General features: G+C 34.7%; 3 protein-coding genes across 5 annotated transcripts; 1 reads left to right on the top strand and 2 right to left on the bottom strand.

The window, feature by feature from the left end:
- On the top strand, window positions 968-3,906 carry LOC105178372 (RNA polymerase II transcriptional coactivator KIWI). The gene is made up of 5 exons (XM_011101836.2): window positions 968-971; window positions 1,141-1,271; window positions 1,402-1,507; window positions 3,360-3,382; window positions 3,518-3,906. The coding sequence occupies exons 1-5, from the start codon at window positions 968-970 to the stop codon at window positions 3,569-3,571; spliced, it is 318 nt and encodes a 105-aa protein (XP_011100138.1). The 3' UTR covers window positions 3,572-3,906.
- On the bottom strand, window positions 4,724-5,089 carry LOC105178371. Its single transcript, XM_011101834.1, has one exon. It carries the CDS (start codon window positions 5,087-5,089, stop codon window positions 4,724-4,726), a length of 366 nt encoding a protein of 121 aa, XP_011100136.1.
- On the bottom strand, window positions 6,479-16,354 carry LOC105178044 (NAD-dependent protein deacylase SRT2). Of its 3 annotated transcripts, none has more exons than XM_020698883.1 (12): window positions 16,048-16,354; window positions 15,408-15,450; window positions 15,089-15,320; window positions 14,341-14,406; window positions 13,218-13,263; window positions 12,347-12,507; window positions 11,624-11,753; window positions 9,879-10,040; window positions 8,271-8,398; window positions 7,446-7,545; window positions 7,306-7,361; window positions 6,479-7,182 (listed from the first exon to the last, which is right to left on the bottom strand). In XM_020698883.1, the coding sequence occupies exons 1-11, from the start codon at window positions 16,084-16,086 to the stop codon at window positions 7,311-7,313; spliced, it is 1,158 nt and encodes a 385-aa protein (XP_020554542.1). In that variant the 5' UTR covers window positions 16,087-16,354; the 3' UTR covers window positions 6,479-7,182; window positions 7,306-7,310. The 3 variants fall into 3 exon arrangements, with proteins under 3 accessions (XP_020554542.1, XP_011099686.1, XP_011099685.1); XM_011101384.2 differs by having other exon boundaries at window positions 6,519-7,182; window positions 7,302-7,361; XM_011101383.2 differs by having other exon boundaries at window positions 6,522-7,361.

Here is an 18,787-nt window from a genome sequence, read left to right as displayed (position 1 = left end):
TTTTGAAATAATGACTATTAACTATTCATTATGGTTTACATGGTCGGTTCAGCGGTTTCTTCATAAATATTTAAACTCTACCTAATATTTTTATAAGAAAAAAATAAAAATTAACATCACTACCATTATCGTTTTTTTAAGGGTAAACTCAACGAGCTCACTTGATGTCCAACATAATGATAAATACTCATTTTTTTTTAAAAAAATTATAAATACTTTTATTGATGTTTAATAAAATTATGTAATCTTTTAGTATGTATGTTTGGAATTATAACTTTGTTCTTATTCTATTTTTTTTTTTTGAAAAAAAAGTGAAAAATTAGATGAGGTGGAGGGAAGAATTTGAAAAAAAATAAAAAAAATTATAACTCATAATTCAGAATGACATTTTAATCAGCTCATTATAAAAAACGAATGAAAACTTAACGAGATTAAAGGATTGGGCCCATCGCTAAACGTTCCTTAAAATGAATTGGGGTTGGTAAATTTCAAATAATAAAAAAAATATTTATAATTATATTAAATATTTAAAAAATTCATTGCAATTTTTTTTTTAGTTCGAACGATTGAATTTAAAGGGTCTCTGGATGTTTTTAAAACATCGTATTATAAGATGTTTGGAAACGTAAAAATTTTAAAAAGTATTTGGCAAATGTTTTAAGAGAGGAGTTTGAGGGTTCGTATTTTATAAGTTTTTTTAGATAAAAGAAATTTCAAATTTAGTTTTTAAAATTTTAATTAGTTTATTAGTTTACTGTTATTGGTTATGACTTTTTAACGAAATTGAATTTGGTCAAGTATGAATGAATTATTGATATATAATTTTAAAAAAATAATCAATTTTTTTAAAGCCACAATGTCCATAGTGAGGCCCATTATGGGGCAGTTCTAGGCCCACTACAGGAACTTATGGGCCTGTTGATAGATCAGGTGGATTATGGGCCCCCAATTTATAAAGTGGAGTGTCATGGGTTAGGCCCACTTTCCGCCTAAAAGTCGCTATAAAAATTGGTAAAGTAACCGTCGCGGTGGTTTCTAAGTTCTAACACAAGAAGTCGTGTGTCTTCAATTGTATAAACCGTGGAGTTTTCCCACCCAAATCTCTCTCTCACTAACACACTCTCGCTCAGTTTCTTTAAGAGAAAAGTCGGTCGAAGAGAGGGAAGACGAGGGAGGAGGATGGGGTGGTCTCCGACGGGGACGAGCCTCAGAAGAAGGTTCCGAAGCCCGACGACGATTCCGATGAGTCTGACACCATTTTTATCTGCGAGGTATGCTTTTTTTATTTTAATAGGTTTTCATGTTAGGTTTTACTGTAGGTATTCTCCTTTTCCTGTGAATCTATTGTGCTCCGCATTTAATTGGGTTTTGCTGAATTTTTTTATTGTTTTGGGAGTGTAGCTGTCGAAGAATCGGAAAGTGTCGGTGAGGAACTGGATGGGGAAGGTTGTGGTGGATATTAGGGAGTTCTACTTTAAAGATGGCAAGGAATTCCCTGGCAAGAAAGGTGTCGTTTTATTCTTCATTCGCTTTTAGTAGGGAGAAAAGAAGACCTTTTGTTAGCTTCAATCATTCCAAACCTTTTTTTGTGGTATAAAGTTTAAAGTCTTGTTGAACGTAACGATTGTGAACTTAAGGTAAATTGAGTGGGATAAAATCTCTAATAGTGATTTAGTTGTGTAAATAGGTTGTATTTGCTTGTTTAAGTTTGGACAAATGGTTGCTTGAAAATATGATTGTGAATGTCTTTTTGCAGGTGGTATGGTATAAACTATTATAGACAGTGAATTTCCATTTATTTATTTTTTTATTTTTGAAGCTATAGACAGTGAATTTTTCTGATGGCCTTTTAACAAACTAGTGATTCAGCAAACAAACGTGTATTCAGATACAGACCGTTGTGGGTTAATATTATGGCATCAGACGGGCCTACTGCCTATTGCATCTGTAGATTCAATTCACACACGAAGAGAAAGAAGGGGGGAAAAAGAAAAAGGAATAGGAAAGTAAAGAAAGAAATAAAGGAAAAGAATAATGCAAAAGAAGCTGCCAATTTTTAACTTATAAAGGAAAAGACTTAGCAATGGGTAATATTTATTCTTTACCTGTGTATACATAATTGGGAAACAATATCCATGGAGTGGTTGCTACATAGAAGCCCTCCTCTTTTGTTGCTTTGACTAGATTGAGTTCCATAAGGTGTTAAAGCAGACAATTTCTCATTAATTCTGATCTATTCCTAGATTCCTCTTAACTCAAAGTTCAACAGAGAATTCTTCCTAGAATACTACAGCATCATTTGAAGTAGTATGAATCGCATGAAGACCTGGCTATAATCCAACATTTGACCTCAAATTTGGACTACTATTGTCGTCATTATTCTGTTTTATTTTATTTTCCTTCAATTGTTTGCTTTTATCTAGGTAGAGTTCCTCACAAATTATTATGATGGGGATAAGTTCATTAAAATCAGACCAATCCTTCTGGGCTCCTACATATGAATTACTCTATTTTCTTGTTTTGGTGGTTGAATTTGGATTACTTAGTAAGTTGCTTTTGCTCTTCTATTCTTGGTCCAGGAAGAATCATGTTACTCTTGCTGGACTCATGCATTTCTGCATGGCAGTTACATTGGTGTTTGTTGAATGATATCTTTATGCCGTAACAGTACCGTAGTTGTCTGACGCTACTTATATTAATGTGTCAGATCATATTCTGTCATTCGTAGATTCAGGTCACTGGTCATTTGGTAATATGTAGTCTAGGTATTCGGGGTCTGGATTCTGCACTTCATTGTTAACATCTGATTTAGTTAAAATCATGACCGACATGTTTTCCACTTGGTTCTAATGGCTAATTCTACTAGGAGGTTGGTAGAATTTTTCTTTTTTCAGAAAAAAATAATATGGCAGTTGAATTGCACATCGTTTATTAGAAGAAAGTGGACTTTTGTGATTAATGTTTTAGTTTCTTCAAGTCTCTTGGATATAATGCTTTTAGTTTCCAACTTAACAGGTCTTAATTGGATTTTTTTCATTTAATTCAATTAGTAAAGTATTATTGTCTATCAATCCCATGAAACTAGAGCAATTTTTAGTCACACCCCTCTGTATTATAAAACCAGGCAACTCTTCGGTATTAGTTACCACATGAGCTAGATTAAATAGTTGTGTGGAATTTTCCTTATTATTTCTCAAATTAATATTCTTTTATTTTGATTAAGTTAAGTTATAAATTTGCATTTGCCTGTTTGAGCTCATTCAGTGGCTGCACCAAAATTTGTTATAATCTCTGTAATCAAATCCTATTTTGGGTTTGGATATCCATAAACTAACCATGCATTTTGCACTTGATTACAGGCATCTCATTGAGCATGGACCAGGTATACTTAGATCATAAAACCCTGCTCCCTGCCCCAACCCCCTAAAAGAAAAGGAGAAAATTCAGAGTTTTCCATCTAATGATCTAGATTTAACTATGGATCTTATAATTTTTCGATCTCCTTTTTTGTTTGCAGTGGAAAATTCTCAGAGATCATGTGGATGAAATTGACAAGGAGATTGATACATAAAAACATGATGGGGTTTTGGATGGGAGCTTCAAGTAGAAAAATCGGAACTAGTTGAATAGCTGAATGACCTACTGCCTAGCATCATTTCTGTATAGAACAGTCTTTAGGAAGTCTTTTTGGGGTCTGTATTTTCTTGAACTATCGAACTTAGCTTGTATACTCTTACAATATCCCTACTTTGATGGCCGGTTACATCAGTACTTTCACGCATTGCCTGCTATCATTTGTACCATTTCACTCTGCCCGCTTCGTTTCACAGGCTTGGCCAGACTGAACAAGATGGGTGTTTGCTTATTCTAATTTCTTGTAGCGAAGTGTACTTTCTCTTCATTTAATCATGCTGAATGATGATTATGTCAAATTGTTTCTATGGGTGATCTGCAGAATCGGCATTGCAATACTCATCTTGTTAGTTTCTAAATCTTCAGTAGCATCCTCTGAACTGCTTCAATCAGTATGGTTTACCTGTTATTTCTGAGGTGGTGAATAGATACAAACTACAACGAGTGTCTTTTTTATCAGCTTTCATGACCAAGTATTTGGAAGCAGTCTGCTTCAGTAATTCACTGACAAATTCGTCGATAACTTAAATTTCAGGATATCCTCAGATTCATTTGTACCGATGTTCAGCTGCAGAACTCAATTAAACCAAAGTGGAGAAACCCCTTTTGGGAGCAATAACCTGGCTTGTTTATGAAGCTCTTCTTCTTACCCAAAACCAAACGCAGTGACATAATTCCAGTAATGACATATAAGAACGTAAAATGGTTAGAAGTTGATCTGAGTTTTTGAAAACAGAAGGTTTTGTTGAGGAAGGGATTATAGGGGATTGCATCCAGTATGAAGGTTTTATCTTCAATATGAGCCTTAAACAATTGACATAGATTCATCAGTGATCCAAACGGAATTGCAGCACAGTTCAATCACTACTTTTCATTAGTTAATATGTACTTAACAAATAAATCCAAATAAGTATTCCTTCTGTGGTTTCGAGTCTTAGTGTCTCCTATTCCTATGTAGGAAGGTATTCATCATCTACCTTCATACAACAAATAGCCTGTCATAACACATACAATATTGGAAAGCTTACAGTTTTTGAGCATAAGGCCATGACCTGTTCTGCCAACATAACGAACTAAAAGAGATCAAGAATCATGGAGCCAAACATCCTGCCAATCGAATGCTACCTGAGTGGCTCATCGGCTGAACCCGAATGATCTTTTGTTTAGTACTTCTGCTCATCCACTCTTCAAAGGCTTTGGCATCATAAGGGATCCTCAGAATGCCCTCATTGCAGAAACCGTACTCCTCTGCTGATCTGCACAGAAGCTGCACGAATTCTGCACTAGACAAAGCTGTGGTGTGAACCATGAAACGTTTCGTTTCTTGATCAACACCAATTGCTACTGGAATATAGCCTCTTGGTGGCATTAAAGAAGGCCCCCTTAACGCCCCCCTCGAACGCTTCAGGCTGTGAAACCTCACAACCCGGCTGAACTTGCTGGCTTTCACTCCCATCCTATCCACAGACGAAACTACGATACTGATCCAACACGCATAAAAAAGATAACTACGTGATTAGATACACGATATGATTAGTCCACCATCCACATCATTTTTCCTCCTAATGAACAAAAACACTGATTTATGGAGTACAGTCTCCTGCCTTCATTGTTTAACATTGTTTCATAGTCCTATTTATGATAACACCACCTTAATAAAGAAATCTTGGCACTTGGCCTCGGTTTTGGCATGGTCTGGACATTAGTGGAGAGGAGGCATGGGTTTGCATGCCGTCGCCGTAGGGCAAACTCAGTTATGCTACATTATTGTATAATTAAATCTAATTAGTTTCGTAATCAAGGTACTCATAATATTGGAGGTGATAAGGCTTTTTGTTTGGAGGTCTCTTTCATCTGGATCTCTCCAATGTTTTTTTATGCAGCTAAATCTGGCTGCATGTCTGCTACTGTGAAGGGATCTTCTCCATTTGTTCACATTTCACATCGCAATATGATGTTGCGCAATATGTCCTACCTGTACAGATTTTGTACTGTGTGGGGGGTATGGATGCTTGGAGGATCTGGTTCTTCTGCTGTTGTCATCTCTGATACAAATTGGCTCATCCCTTCAATTAGTTTATCCAATTTTGGATTGTTATATGACGGTATGAATTTGGCTATCACGGATATTTTAGGTTCTTACGCGATGTATTATCAATTTTGTCAACATATCTTACTATGTTTTATTGGTGAAGGAGAACAGTCGATACAGTTCACATGCCCGTGATATTTCATCTCTTACGAGAGGTATCATCCATTTTGATTAGAATTGCATGAATTTATTTGGAAAAGATGGTTGGAGTCTCACCATTTCAGATCCTCGTCTTCGTCCGAGGTGGAAGGACAATAACACATTGAAAATAATCAAAATCAATCAAGAGAGAGAGAGTTTTCCAATTTATATGAAATGATCCTTTTTCTTCTTTGATCTTACATGAACAGCAAATTTGGGGTTTAGATGGTATTTCATCCCTTCGTCCTCCCATGTCATGCTTGCGTGCATGCAAGCGCATATTAAAAAAATCAGATAAATATGCACACGTATATCCACCAAGAAAAGCATGTATTAGAATCAATGAATGGGCTGTATTAAATTCGCACGACTGATAATGAAGTTAATTATACTAATGAACAAATCAGTTGATTATATACTTTGCCCAACCGTCAAACAAAAGGTCGGTTCTTGTACCAAAAGAATAAAGGCGTTCCTCAATTTATGCACCAATTAATTGTCATTATTAATTATATATCTCTCTAAGCTTATTATTAAGCTTAGCATGCCATTGTTTCCATCCATCGGACGCCCTTTAATTAAAGAACAGAGAACTAGTACTACGCCCACACTCCATAATCCGTAAAGCTGATAAGCCTCAAAACAATAGGCTCGATCTACTGTAAATAATTCCTCGTATAAAATTATTGACTCTGACAATATAAAAATACAAGAAAAAGAAATTTTCAACAAGTCTGCTTGTTCCTAACGCTCCTCCTACAGCTTCATATACGGTCCAAAAATGTAATTTTCACTGGTTAAGTGATTCTCATGTTCCATACAACATGGCCGAGATTCAAGAAACTAAAACTATTTGATATCAACCTACCAAAATAGACCACCAGGATGCCAAATTTTCAGCACCGACCTAAAATTAACAGTATTTTTCAACGTTATTGTTAGGACAAGCCACACCATGATAATCAAACGTAGGTACAGATTTTCAACTACTTGTACATACACAGAGTAGCGAACTATGTCCGGTGCTGGCTGGAGGACCTAGTATTCTATTCTGATGCTGATCACTTAGAAAGCAACTTGAAAGAAACTGATAAGTACAATTATCGACCAACATCCAACAATTTACCCAGCAGCTCTAATTCACTGATCCCAGAACGAAATGAGAGTTTACAATTCTGAATAACTAAACATCGAGGCATTCCAAAGCATGTGACATTAATGGTGGCTTATTCTGAATCGTCTTACAATTTTGGCTGCCTGATTAATTCTGCCGGGAAAGAATATTCTTGCCTTATTGCAAGGCATGGAATATAGTCCTGTAAAAAGAATAGTACATATATATATATATATATCACATTCACAACTTTCCATGGAAAACATGATGCTTTAACTTCAATGTCTACAAAGAGACATCCACAAGATGCCCGTAACCTACCCACATGCACTAAACAAGAGGGACACTAAGGGATCCAACTGAAAGCAATCTCGGTAATATCTGCACCACCAAGTGATCCAATAATCAGTAATTCCATGGCCAAAGTTTAGTATTTACAGCAGAAGAGATGGTAAAAACACTTACCTCGCCAAGTTTAGCACTGATTTTCAGAGGAACAAAATCATCAGCTCGTGTCACACCAATATTTACAATTGCAGTAGCAGCACCAGCCTCATGAGCAGCCCTGTAAAAAGCCCACAGAAGCATTTAGTGTCCTTAGACACGGCAAAGCCTCCGAGTGCAATAACAATGATAATACACCCTTGTCATACTGCGTATGTGGTTTACTTATGGTATAGATTACAAAACAATAATCAACAAATGTCATTGGACTGCACAATTAAATTAATAATATAGTTAAGAGTGAAAAAATTGAGATAAAATTGATCTTTACGAGTCAGAAGAGAGGCAAACTGCTCAGCGGATTGCCAATAGGGTTCAAACCAACAATAAATAGAATTGTAGTAGTTGTAATTGTATTATTCGTTTAAGTATTTTCTTACTAGCATATGCTGTTGTACATTATTTAATTTCTTAATCAGTTTAGCTAGATAACGAAGAATTTACTGGCACCTCAACCAAAAAATAAATAAAAAGAAAGTAAAATGATACCAAAAGATGACCTTTCAAGGCAGTAGCCACTAAGTCACAACTGAGGATCCAAAACTGCAAAAAGATTTCAAATACCTACCGATTGTTTTAAATCACAGGTAGTCCACTATCATGTTTGTTTTCTCGTCAATTCTCGGGGGTAATGAGGTGGCCATTCAATTCATTCTTCATGTTTTAGTCAACAATTAAGGGGACTTGATGTTCCCTCACCTCTTGATTAAAATTAACCAGGATTTGGAAAGAGAGGGAACGACAATAGCTGCAAATATAGAAGATAAAATCATCATGTATTTTTACCGGATGAGCCGGAAAGCAGACATGGTCATTAATGATGAACCAAGTACGAGAAAAGCATCGCATTCTTTTGCAGCTTCCATTGTTCTATCAACCCTACCCTTGGGGACATTATCACCAAAAAAGACAACCTGAAAAGGTATTACCTATATTAGCAAGTGAAGGCCAACCTGAATGCAATGAGAATCTATAAATGTACAGATATGCGGGATAAATGATACAAAAATACAATTTTTTCAGCCTATGATCCAAATTACAGGATACAAAGTGAGGATTATGGTCTTTTCTTCCAAGACCTCGAAATTACGTAACTCAGAGACAATAAAAGAATCAACAAACTCTTGACAACAATAAATACAACTCTAATATAGAAATAAAACCCAAAATTAAGAAGATTAAATTAAAAATTAACAGACATTTATGTGGATGACGAAACATTGAGCTACATCACAGAGGAGGAGGAGTTCAAAATTTATCAAAGAAAGAAATAAAGGGTAAAGAAAATGCTGTTGAATAACCCTTGCAGGATAGGGGAAGGACCCTTTTATTGTGGGCTACGACTAATATAAAGCAAGGTAAATAAAAAGTTTAAACAAAACCTGATGTTTAGATGAACTGAATGATACTCTGCAGATCAATACTCCTGCACAATCAGAATTCATTTTCCACAAACTAAAGATATCTTCAATTATATTACTCTTAGCACGAAATCCTAGACTAGCTCAAACTTCATACAAGAACAGTCCAGAAAGCATGTGTTTTAGGTACAAACAGTCTGTTCGGTATCCATATATAGCACACCCCAAAACAATTACTCATGGGTGTACAACAGAGACAAGCTGGGCTATCTCTAACCCACATCTAGTTCTTTTTCTTTCCCCAGCCTTGGAAGATGCAGAACTCCTTTTCCCCAAAAAGGAAAAAACATGAAGCTAGTTTTCTGATTCTAGATTGCCAAAACTGCACAAAGTCGTACTTGTTGCTAAAGTTAATCAGGAAGTGACCTTGCCATATGCTGTAATACCATCTCAGAACAGCACAGAACAAATTTCTTGGTTACAGAAGATTTCTTAGGAAGTTTTTTATTGATCTGAGTTCTTTCATTTTGCCATTTAAGATCCTCCAAGAACAAGTCTAAACAATTCTGCTCTGTAGCCCACTACTACTTAAAAAGTCTTTAAGAGCATTAGTTCCTTGCACTAAAAAAACCTTCTTAAGAAGAAACCTTTGGCGGAAACATTCCATCAGCTACGTATTGCATCATAAGACATCTCTCACTTTGTCCTAGATGCACATATTAGCATAGGTCTATTCAGATATTGCTTATTCTATTTCGCAGATTCTGCAGCATTTTATATCTCTTCACTAGACTAGGTAAGTATCATATTGCTTTATCAAGTTACAATGAATACGTGAAATTTTTACAGAATGAAAAAAGGGTAGAGAATGATATTCATGACTGCAGTAGCTATTTCTTGGGTGAGTCCACAAAAATAATATGTTGAAAATAAGCTCGGTCACTTAAGTAATATTTTTTTTGGGGTATCGCAGAAAAATAAAAATACTTGGGCAGAGTAGGAGTCAAATCACATGACTAGTAAAGTTGCTTACATCAGGTTTCAGTATTCCGTTACATCTCTGGCAATTAGGAATATGGAATTCTTCCTCCCAGAACTTCTCATCAATCTCAATATCACCATCAGGCCTTTGCTTCATTCCAAAGCTCTTGTCTGAACGGCTGTCATAATCTAGAGTTTCAATGGCCTCTGCCCACTGCAATGACATTAAAAGTTCTATTACGAATTTTCAACATATCACAGCCAACAAATAGCCTCCAAAAACAAACAAGAAGCCAAAAAGAGATCCCTTAAAGAACACAAAATTTCTTCACTTCAGTTTGGCAGTTTAACATCAGAAATTGGAGCTTGTGTGAAAAGAAAATACCACTTGTAATTTTCTATATTCCACCATGTATACTGATTAGCTGCATTTTAGGTGGCCTCAAACAAGTGCAGATATTGACGCAGCAAAGTTACCAAAAGATGGTATTTCAGCTACAAAGGAAAAGGTTCACTGTTGTTTAAGTTGAGCACAACCATGCTCCAGAATGTTCAGCTGGTCCTCTAACCAGGGTATCACAAGAAAACATGGAGTGGTGGGTATAAATCTGAGTGGACTGAGGGGTCTATTTACTTCCTCTTTTTGCAGGACATGGTGGAGGTTCATACTTTGGGAAGGTCCTCAATTGGCTTTTTCTCTAAAACAATCTTCTATTTGTATGTATGAAAACGGATTCATCCGAGTCTTGAAAGCTTTTCACAGTCACAAGTCCTCTACAGTCTATTTGCCCGTAGTCTAATTGCATCTATAATTGAAGGATGGATAGAAGACGAAATAGAAAGAGATCTCCCCATTACTTTGAAAGAGAATCATTGGTTTGACAAACAAACTAAATGGGAAAATGGATCTTCGATTTTCAGCAACATTCTTCAAAAGTAACAAGCTCATCCAATTTGCTTCAGGAAAAGTAACAATCTCATTTGATTCACATTTGGAAAACTTGTTAGTCTATATACAGGCAGGAACTGCTTGAAAAAGTAGTCTTCCAAGTTCAAGAAAACATACATTTCTAGAGGATCAATCTTATAAGGTCAAACATCTGCTTCCACATTAAAAGTACAACTTACACAAGAATACGCAAAATACAACCAAGATAGTAATATTACCCATTTTCTTCCCTAAGAGCTTAAGGCTGTTAACACCTCAAAGGCCCTAACTACGATACGGTTGCAGAATTATAATTCATGAACCACTTGCAGTGTTGACACAGCTAACAAACAATATAAGTTTACTCTTAGTAAACGGAGAGCTACTTTATGGTATTAGACAAACATAAGTTTACCCTTCAGACATGGAGGGCTACCATATGCTATTTGTTAATTATTAGAGGCAAAGTCCAAAGTAAAGCAATATTCAAGTTGGCATCACCATGTGTACCTGTGCAAATCCAATCATCAGAAATGTGATAAGTAAACAACCCATATCTCCTGCACCTAGATACTATGCCTATGACGCCCCAATCTTCTGCTACACATTATTAAACAAAATTCAACTAGAGCACTACTGCTAGACTAGACAATCTCTGAACTTCCACATTGTCGCATATCACAATATTTAGACAGAATTACATTTATATCATTCTGCATCTGAAACCAAATAAAACACATTCCTGTGGGTAGCAGCTGCTCCATAAATTAAAACTAGTTCACTAGGTATACACACTTAAAACTAATGTCTTAATTTTCTTGACAGGAAAACTCAAAGAACTAACTGGATAAGATAATGATAGAACCAACCTTTGGATTAAGAGCCTTCACTTGATCCTGAAATGAATTTCGAGGAAGAGAAAAACCACAATCTGTACAAGCAACTACATAGACAGTCCCATGCAGCTCAAGAGGGTTGCTGCCAGCACGATGGTGCAGCCTGTGATAAAGAAGAGGATATACAACTACTGTCACCTTAGGAACATTACCGGATTAACACACTAGCGCGGGCGTTTCCTGATAAAATTCAAGCCAACCTAATATGTGAAGGTTACAAGAAGGTCCAATAACAACTGAAACGAACTCTCAGACTGAGTGGATTCAAGTTGTTTTTTTTTTTTTTTTGCTTTTTCCCCTTTTTTAAGTGGTTGGCTGGCGGGTCTAATAGTCATAATGTAACAAACTTAATTATCAATGCAACTCGAATAAATAAAAACAAGAAGAAATGAATAGGCAGACAGAGAGTAAGTTGGTGTTACTACAGAAAAACTTGATTCTCATGATTTGTGGGCACAGTGTTTTAAGCATTCATAAGACAAATTTTGATAAAGTCAACCAAACACAAACATTTTGTGTATGTGCATCTGTCATACATGTTTATCCATATAAATATATATAATATATATACAAAGCAGTCATTATTAATAAAAAAATTACAACTAGATATTTATAGGTTCATCAATTCAGCTAGGGCTCATACACTTTATAGAGACATTTGAAAACTACAACCACCCTTAAGGGAAGAGTCGTTACCGATCTACATTTTGGGTCATCATAAAGTTTATACGCCCAGCTTTCTCAAGAGAAGCTAATGCAATATGCCCTGGCCCCGGTTGTGCTGCAGTAAATCTTCTCCATCCAGCATAGCTCCTAGCCCAATACCGTCTTCGGGCCCGATTGGAACGAAGAAATTCCTGTTCATTTGAGTTATTGCATATCAAAAGCTTCAATATTTGAATCATCCACCACATAATATGCACAAGCACATTGCACACACAATAAAACATTGCTTAGCTTATTGAGGCAAAAAGGAACATAAAGTCTATGTTACAACACCCAGATGTACATACTGGCATTTGCTAATTTCAAAACAGAGTATAAGCGAGAAGAGACCCTGTGAAGAATTGATAGAGAAACATATATTGTTGACCCATCAGCAGAACATGAAAATAATCATTATCTTCAGAACAAAATAAAGAGAAAATATCAAATGCTAGTTTTCCAACAGAACGAATATTTCATAATCAAGCGACTTCCAATCTAAGCAGTTCTCTAATGATTAGATAGGCCGCTTTTACTGAATTGCTCACAAGCAGATGTCAATTATGTGTTTCAGGGTTTGTTCCAGTTGGAATTTCAGGATCAATTTCTCACCAGACAAATTGTATTTCTGTCAGTTCAGTACTTGGACTTAATAAGTATGCATGTGCTGTTTTAAGCATCTAGCAAAAACGAACAAAGTGAGCACAACCCAATTATCATAATGATTACCTATTCCACATCACATGTTAAGTAATTCACCTTAGACCCAATTCCTAAAGGTGGGGAAGGAAGGTGCACAAAATTGCCAAATGAGATGTAATATAATGAAGGCAAAAGTAAATAGCACATGCCTTCAGATCACCTGATGAGTAATTGGACGGAAACCCGTACTATAAGCTCCATTTGGGCTGCCAAAGAGGTAAAGAGGAGATCTGGTGATTAGATTATGTCTAAAGAAAATTGACATGTAATACTTTTAAATGCTTACACAAACTCGGTGGTGAATATGATAACATTAGAGGTAAGGGAATCAATATTCGAGTTTGCAAATTCAATGTGAAGCTGCATTTAATGATTGTTTTATAAGAATATACCAACTTCAAGAACAGAATGCTAATTGTAGGTATGCGAGAAACCTCCAAGTGGTACCTCAAAGCTACACTCATAATTTTACAGGCGAGGAACCTGAATAGATGCTAAATTGACAGTTCAACGTCATCGTACATACTAGAGAATAAATCATATTTATATGTTTCTAGAAGAGGCTCACTCACAAGACGAGGGTGTTTAAAGTTAATCAAAAGAAAAAAAACAAGATAAAAATATTTGCCCCCCACCCCCCATTATTTGATGATATTCATACTGACAAAATAGTGTATAATGTTTACGAGACGTATTTTACTTGGTCTGAAGAAGGCAAATACAAGAAGATTCAACACAATGAAAAAGGGCATAAGTGAACTCGCAGAAGATGCAACAAAAAAATAGTACATTTGGCAACTACATGACAAAACAAAATGGAGGACAAACAATCAGTTCGATCAGGGAGAGAGAGAGAAACAGAAAGTACTTTCATACAACGTAGACTATCCTTATCTTGCTACCAGGTGAGGAAAGAAATTAGTAGCCTCCATTCCTACAAACTCTGATGGCCCAACTTGATATTTTAAAGTATTTTGGAACTATTTGTTATTTACATCACTGAGTTCAACAAAAATACATTGAAAACAATGGTTCCAAACCATAGGTTCTGAAAATAGAACAAGAAAGCATTTCCATACAATGCTAGTCATCACACAAATATAATGCTCCTACCAGATGAGCAAGCAAATTAATAACCTCCATTCTCGCGACCACATTAGAAAAGTTCAATTACTTTAGAAAATCATGAAGCTAGAGCATAGACAAATCTCAGAAATCAAGTTTTTAGCTACTATATGGCATATCAGAAGGCTGGCCACTTATATACAAGGGAGAAAAGTAACCTTCTGTAATCAGGAATTCCACTTTCTGTGCTTATCCCAGCTCCAGTCAAGACAACAAGCTTTGAGCTGCAAAATATTACCAAGATGAAGGTGGTCTTTAGAAGTCGCAATTGGAACAACTTTTTGTTTAATCAACATTAAGAGAGAAACCCATGCAATAACTAATTGTATGAACACTTAATTTGACCTCATTCAGGAGTGCCAAACCTAGTTCGAGATCACGCCATACCATTGCAAACCATTTGGTGGGCAATTAAAAAAGCACATTATCGAGATTCAAAACACGAAAATCCAGTTTATGTGGCACCTTCCAGGAAGCGTATGATTAATACCACGTCTACATAAGCTGGCAAGATATTTCAACAGACAAGATTTTTAGGATAAAAAGGTCTGGCCTAACTTAATTCCATTCAACTATGCAAAGTTAACAATTGATTGGATCAAAATATGCAATAGGATAATAATTGACCCTATTCTATAAATTGGCTTCTGTGTGAACCACTGTAAGGCCTGCTTGCTTTATTATGCATCTTTGAATTGAAGTACAGCTGATTGAGTTTCTAAAATAGAATTTCACGTGAAAGATTTAATCTATGAAGAAAAGGCGAGAAATGTAGTTACAGTTCCCTTGAAATTGTGTTGGACTTTATGCTTAACAAATTTCTGAGTGTTCGAGTTATTATAAAAATGTTAAACTCTGAAGAACTTGGTTCTAACTCATTTGGACCTTACACAACACTATATTTACCTTCTATCAAAGAATTGATACAAACGCTCAATATCTTCAACTCTTGGAGGATCTGAATCAGGAACCATCTTTTTGTCTCTCAAAAAATTTGAAGGTAGTTCTTTGTTTTCCATTGAGGCCCCAGAAGGTGATATACGGAGAGTTCTTTGCACAAGCTTGAGTGATCCAAGAGAAGATATGAATCTAGGCCTCCAACCAGTTTTTACGTTTCTAGTAATTGATTCAGTAGGATCTATCACAAATAAGATATTAGTGAAAGATCAGTAAGGTAGGGAACAAGATTAACATATCTTATACAAATTTTGTAGGTATGACTTGCCAGCCAATAATGTTCCCAGCAACTGCCTTAAACCTTTGAACTTCTGCATGTTCATGCAGCCATCAGTTATTTAAAATATCATGAAACCAAAGCTAGAACACATTACAATCTCATACGATACATCCAAAACTTGACAGCAATTTTCAACCATGTAAGCTCCTTATGCAGATTGATGCACATTCTAGTGCAAATGATCCTCTCAACAAAAAGTAAACCCATCTTTGAAGAATCTTACAACAAGCGTGAGTAATTTGGGAACGGTTTGAATACCAGCTCTCACTCTCCTAATGGAAAGTAACGAAGTTGACAGAAAAAGGAGAATATAAACCTCCTCCGAACAGGAAAAAAAACTCTCATTCTTCGGATAGTCACGTTTCGCACCTCCACATTACTTAAAAACAAGAATTACCGCAAAACTACCATAAACAACGCCAAAATTCATGTCTCTAACGCAATAAGCATTGTAAACACAATTGATTCACGCCTGATTCATGCAAACTACATCTAACTTCCTTACATCCACTAAAGCCTTACTCCAGACATTTTTATACTATCTAATGCCAATAAAATGCAATTGAAGCAAAATTTTCAAAGAGAACGACAAGTAATGTAGAAACTGCCGATTCCTTGGTGAACTTACAGAAACGAAAGGGCGGTGCGGGGAGCGCAGAGCTGGCATGGCCACTGGATATTCTGATATCCCGATTATTCAATTTTGATTCGAGGAAATACCAATAAGCTGTTGTTTCTCTTTCAAGTATATATTCATTGAGTTAAATTCATTTTTCCCGAAAAATATCAAAAAGTTCCCCATATTCATCGGACACATCGATCCGAAATTGGCCAATTGCGCATTGTTCCACGTTGCATGTCTCTCCACCGCTTACAGCCGCGCGTCTGCTTCTTCCGTTCCTCGATTTTTCTCCTTTTTTCTTTTTCTTTTTTTTTATCTTGGGGCGGGGGGCCGGTTGAAATAGTTTATTTTTGTTCCACTTATTTTTTAATTAAAAGGATAAATTACATTGACTCGCTATGAGGTAGATTAAAATATACAAAAATTCTCTATTTTTTATAAAATTACAGTTACATTCCCGAAAGTAAAAATTATAACTTTCTTTTCATATAATTGTATTTTTTTTAGTTATAAAAATGAAAAAGTAGAAGTGACGCCCCACAAACCCGTTAAGGAGGATTACATTTGTGTTATTTGCTCTTATTAGGGTCTCTATGACTAACCTATTGTCTAAAAAAATCATAGTGTAATCATGTAAGAATCAACACACAGATAATGACGTACGTTTAGTCTCATCAAATACCTTAATAAGAATTTAAACCCAAGTCAAGGGTGCAGCAAATGTTCATTCTTACCACTCTTGACATCAAAATTTTATAACAAAATTATCGATTATAAGCTCAAATAAATCGGTTAATAATTGAGTTTCAAATTAAAAGTTCGTATTAAAGTTGGACTTTTCATATTTTCATGAAAAGAAATTCATAAGCCCTAACAAATTTGGACCTTATGAATTTTTATGAGTTTTTATTTTATTTTATTTTAGATTCGCTAAATTAGGCTAAAATTATATTCAAATACGATCTGTCATAAAACTGATCAAAGCCTGTAATATTCAAACCCAAAAAAATGAGCTCAAACTACCTAAATTCTATTCATGCCGATAAAAACGGACCTTTACTACATAATAAGTCATCACATACACGCAACAAATCCATATCAAACATAAGTCCAAAAATTTTCTGCTACAACACAGCTCTGCAATCACGGGAATGATCTACCTTTATAAAGATTGTGACCACTTCTTATTTAAATTAATAAATTTTATTTTATCCATAGTTTTTTAATCTCTCTTTTTTTTTTCTTTTTTTTTTTTGTAAACTCAAAATTTGTGTGAATAACCACTGAACCACAACAAAGTATAGTTAAACTACCATATCAAATTAAAATAAAATCACAAGTTTGGATGGATGGATGGAACAGCCAAAGATGTAATCTATTGGGATAACCTTCTCAAAGTGCTAATAAGGCTAACAATAAGGGTAAATTATCTCTACAAATATTGCAAATACCCCTTAAAATTATAAATACTCATTTACGACAACCCATTATAAAAATGTATTTTTTGTTAGGGTATTTGTGATTTTTTAAAAAATAATTTACCCAAAAATTGAAAGTTCGTCCTGCATTAATAATAATAATAATACATGACAGCCCATTGTTGAAAATAAATTAATAATAGTATATTTAATTTACAATAATTATTTTTAAATTATTTAAATTAAGTTGATTTAATCTAAAAGTTACAAGCAATTCTTTACCAACTCAATTTTTTGATAAATTTGTTTTCTCAACGGCTCCAATTACCTCAACTTTTTTTTTATTTTTCACTTTATTTTCAAATACCTCAACTTTCGCTACTGTTTGACTAACAATTTTTTGTTTCTATTTTTTTTTTAAGAAAAAGTATGAACTAATTAATATTTGATGATATTGTTTGATGCATATTTAAATCGACTCTTATTATTTTTTGAGTATACATATTTTGTTGATAATATAAAATGACAGCAACGGTACAACGATATTATATAAGCCACATCAAAATATTGTCGATAATAATATTCAAAGACATCGTATTATTGAATACTATATTCGTTAATGAAATTTATACTTTTTCTAAAAAGTCTTTTTAATATAATTTACCCAATGTATTATCAAGCCTATAATGCACATTTTCAAGCTTGCAACTATTATTATATTTTCACACTTTTCCGGCAAATAATATAAGGTTTTTCAAAGTTTGGGTAGATAATTATAATTTTTAATTTAATAGGAATATTTTGTAATTATAGCAAATATAATGGGGTGTGAATATAATTTGTACGTTACTCGTGGAGAATTAGGCTTCTCTGCTCTCTCTTTGCGCGGCTAATCTCATGCGCATGAAAACAAATATATTCCCCCCATTTTCCCGAGTTATTTTAATTACCCCAATAATGTGGCAATGGAAATTCGATTTATAAATAGGGTAAATTACAACCACCTCTCCAAAGGTTTGGCATAATTATAAATATCTTCTTCTTATTTGAAAAATTATAAATATCCCCTGATTTTAAAGTTCATCTAATGACGAGTCTATTTCGTCATGTTTCCATCCCATTTTTTGTGATAAAGTGACTGAAATGTCATTTCGAATTATAAATTATAATTTTATATATATTTTAGAATTTTTAAAAAATTTTATGAACTAATATTCCCTCTAGATGATTTATTTTACTCAACATCAAAAGTTTTTATATTTTTTCAAATACTTTTTTTTATTTTTTAAAAAAATTCAACAAGGATAAAACGTAATGTTCACTTCACC

The sequence above is a fragment of the Sesamum indicum genome, linkage group LG15 (assembly GCF_000512975.1).
Source record: "Sesamum indicum cultivar Zhongzhi No. 13 linkage group LG15, S_indicum_v1.0, whole genome shotgun sequence".
Taxonomy (NCBI): Eukaryota; Viridiplantae; Streptophyta; class Magnoliopsida; order Lamiales; family Pedaliaceae; genus Sesamum; species Sesamum indicum.
The sequence above is the reverse complement of the archived record's forward strand: the minus strand, read 5'-3'. Positions and strand labels throughout refer to the sequence as shown.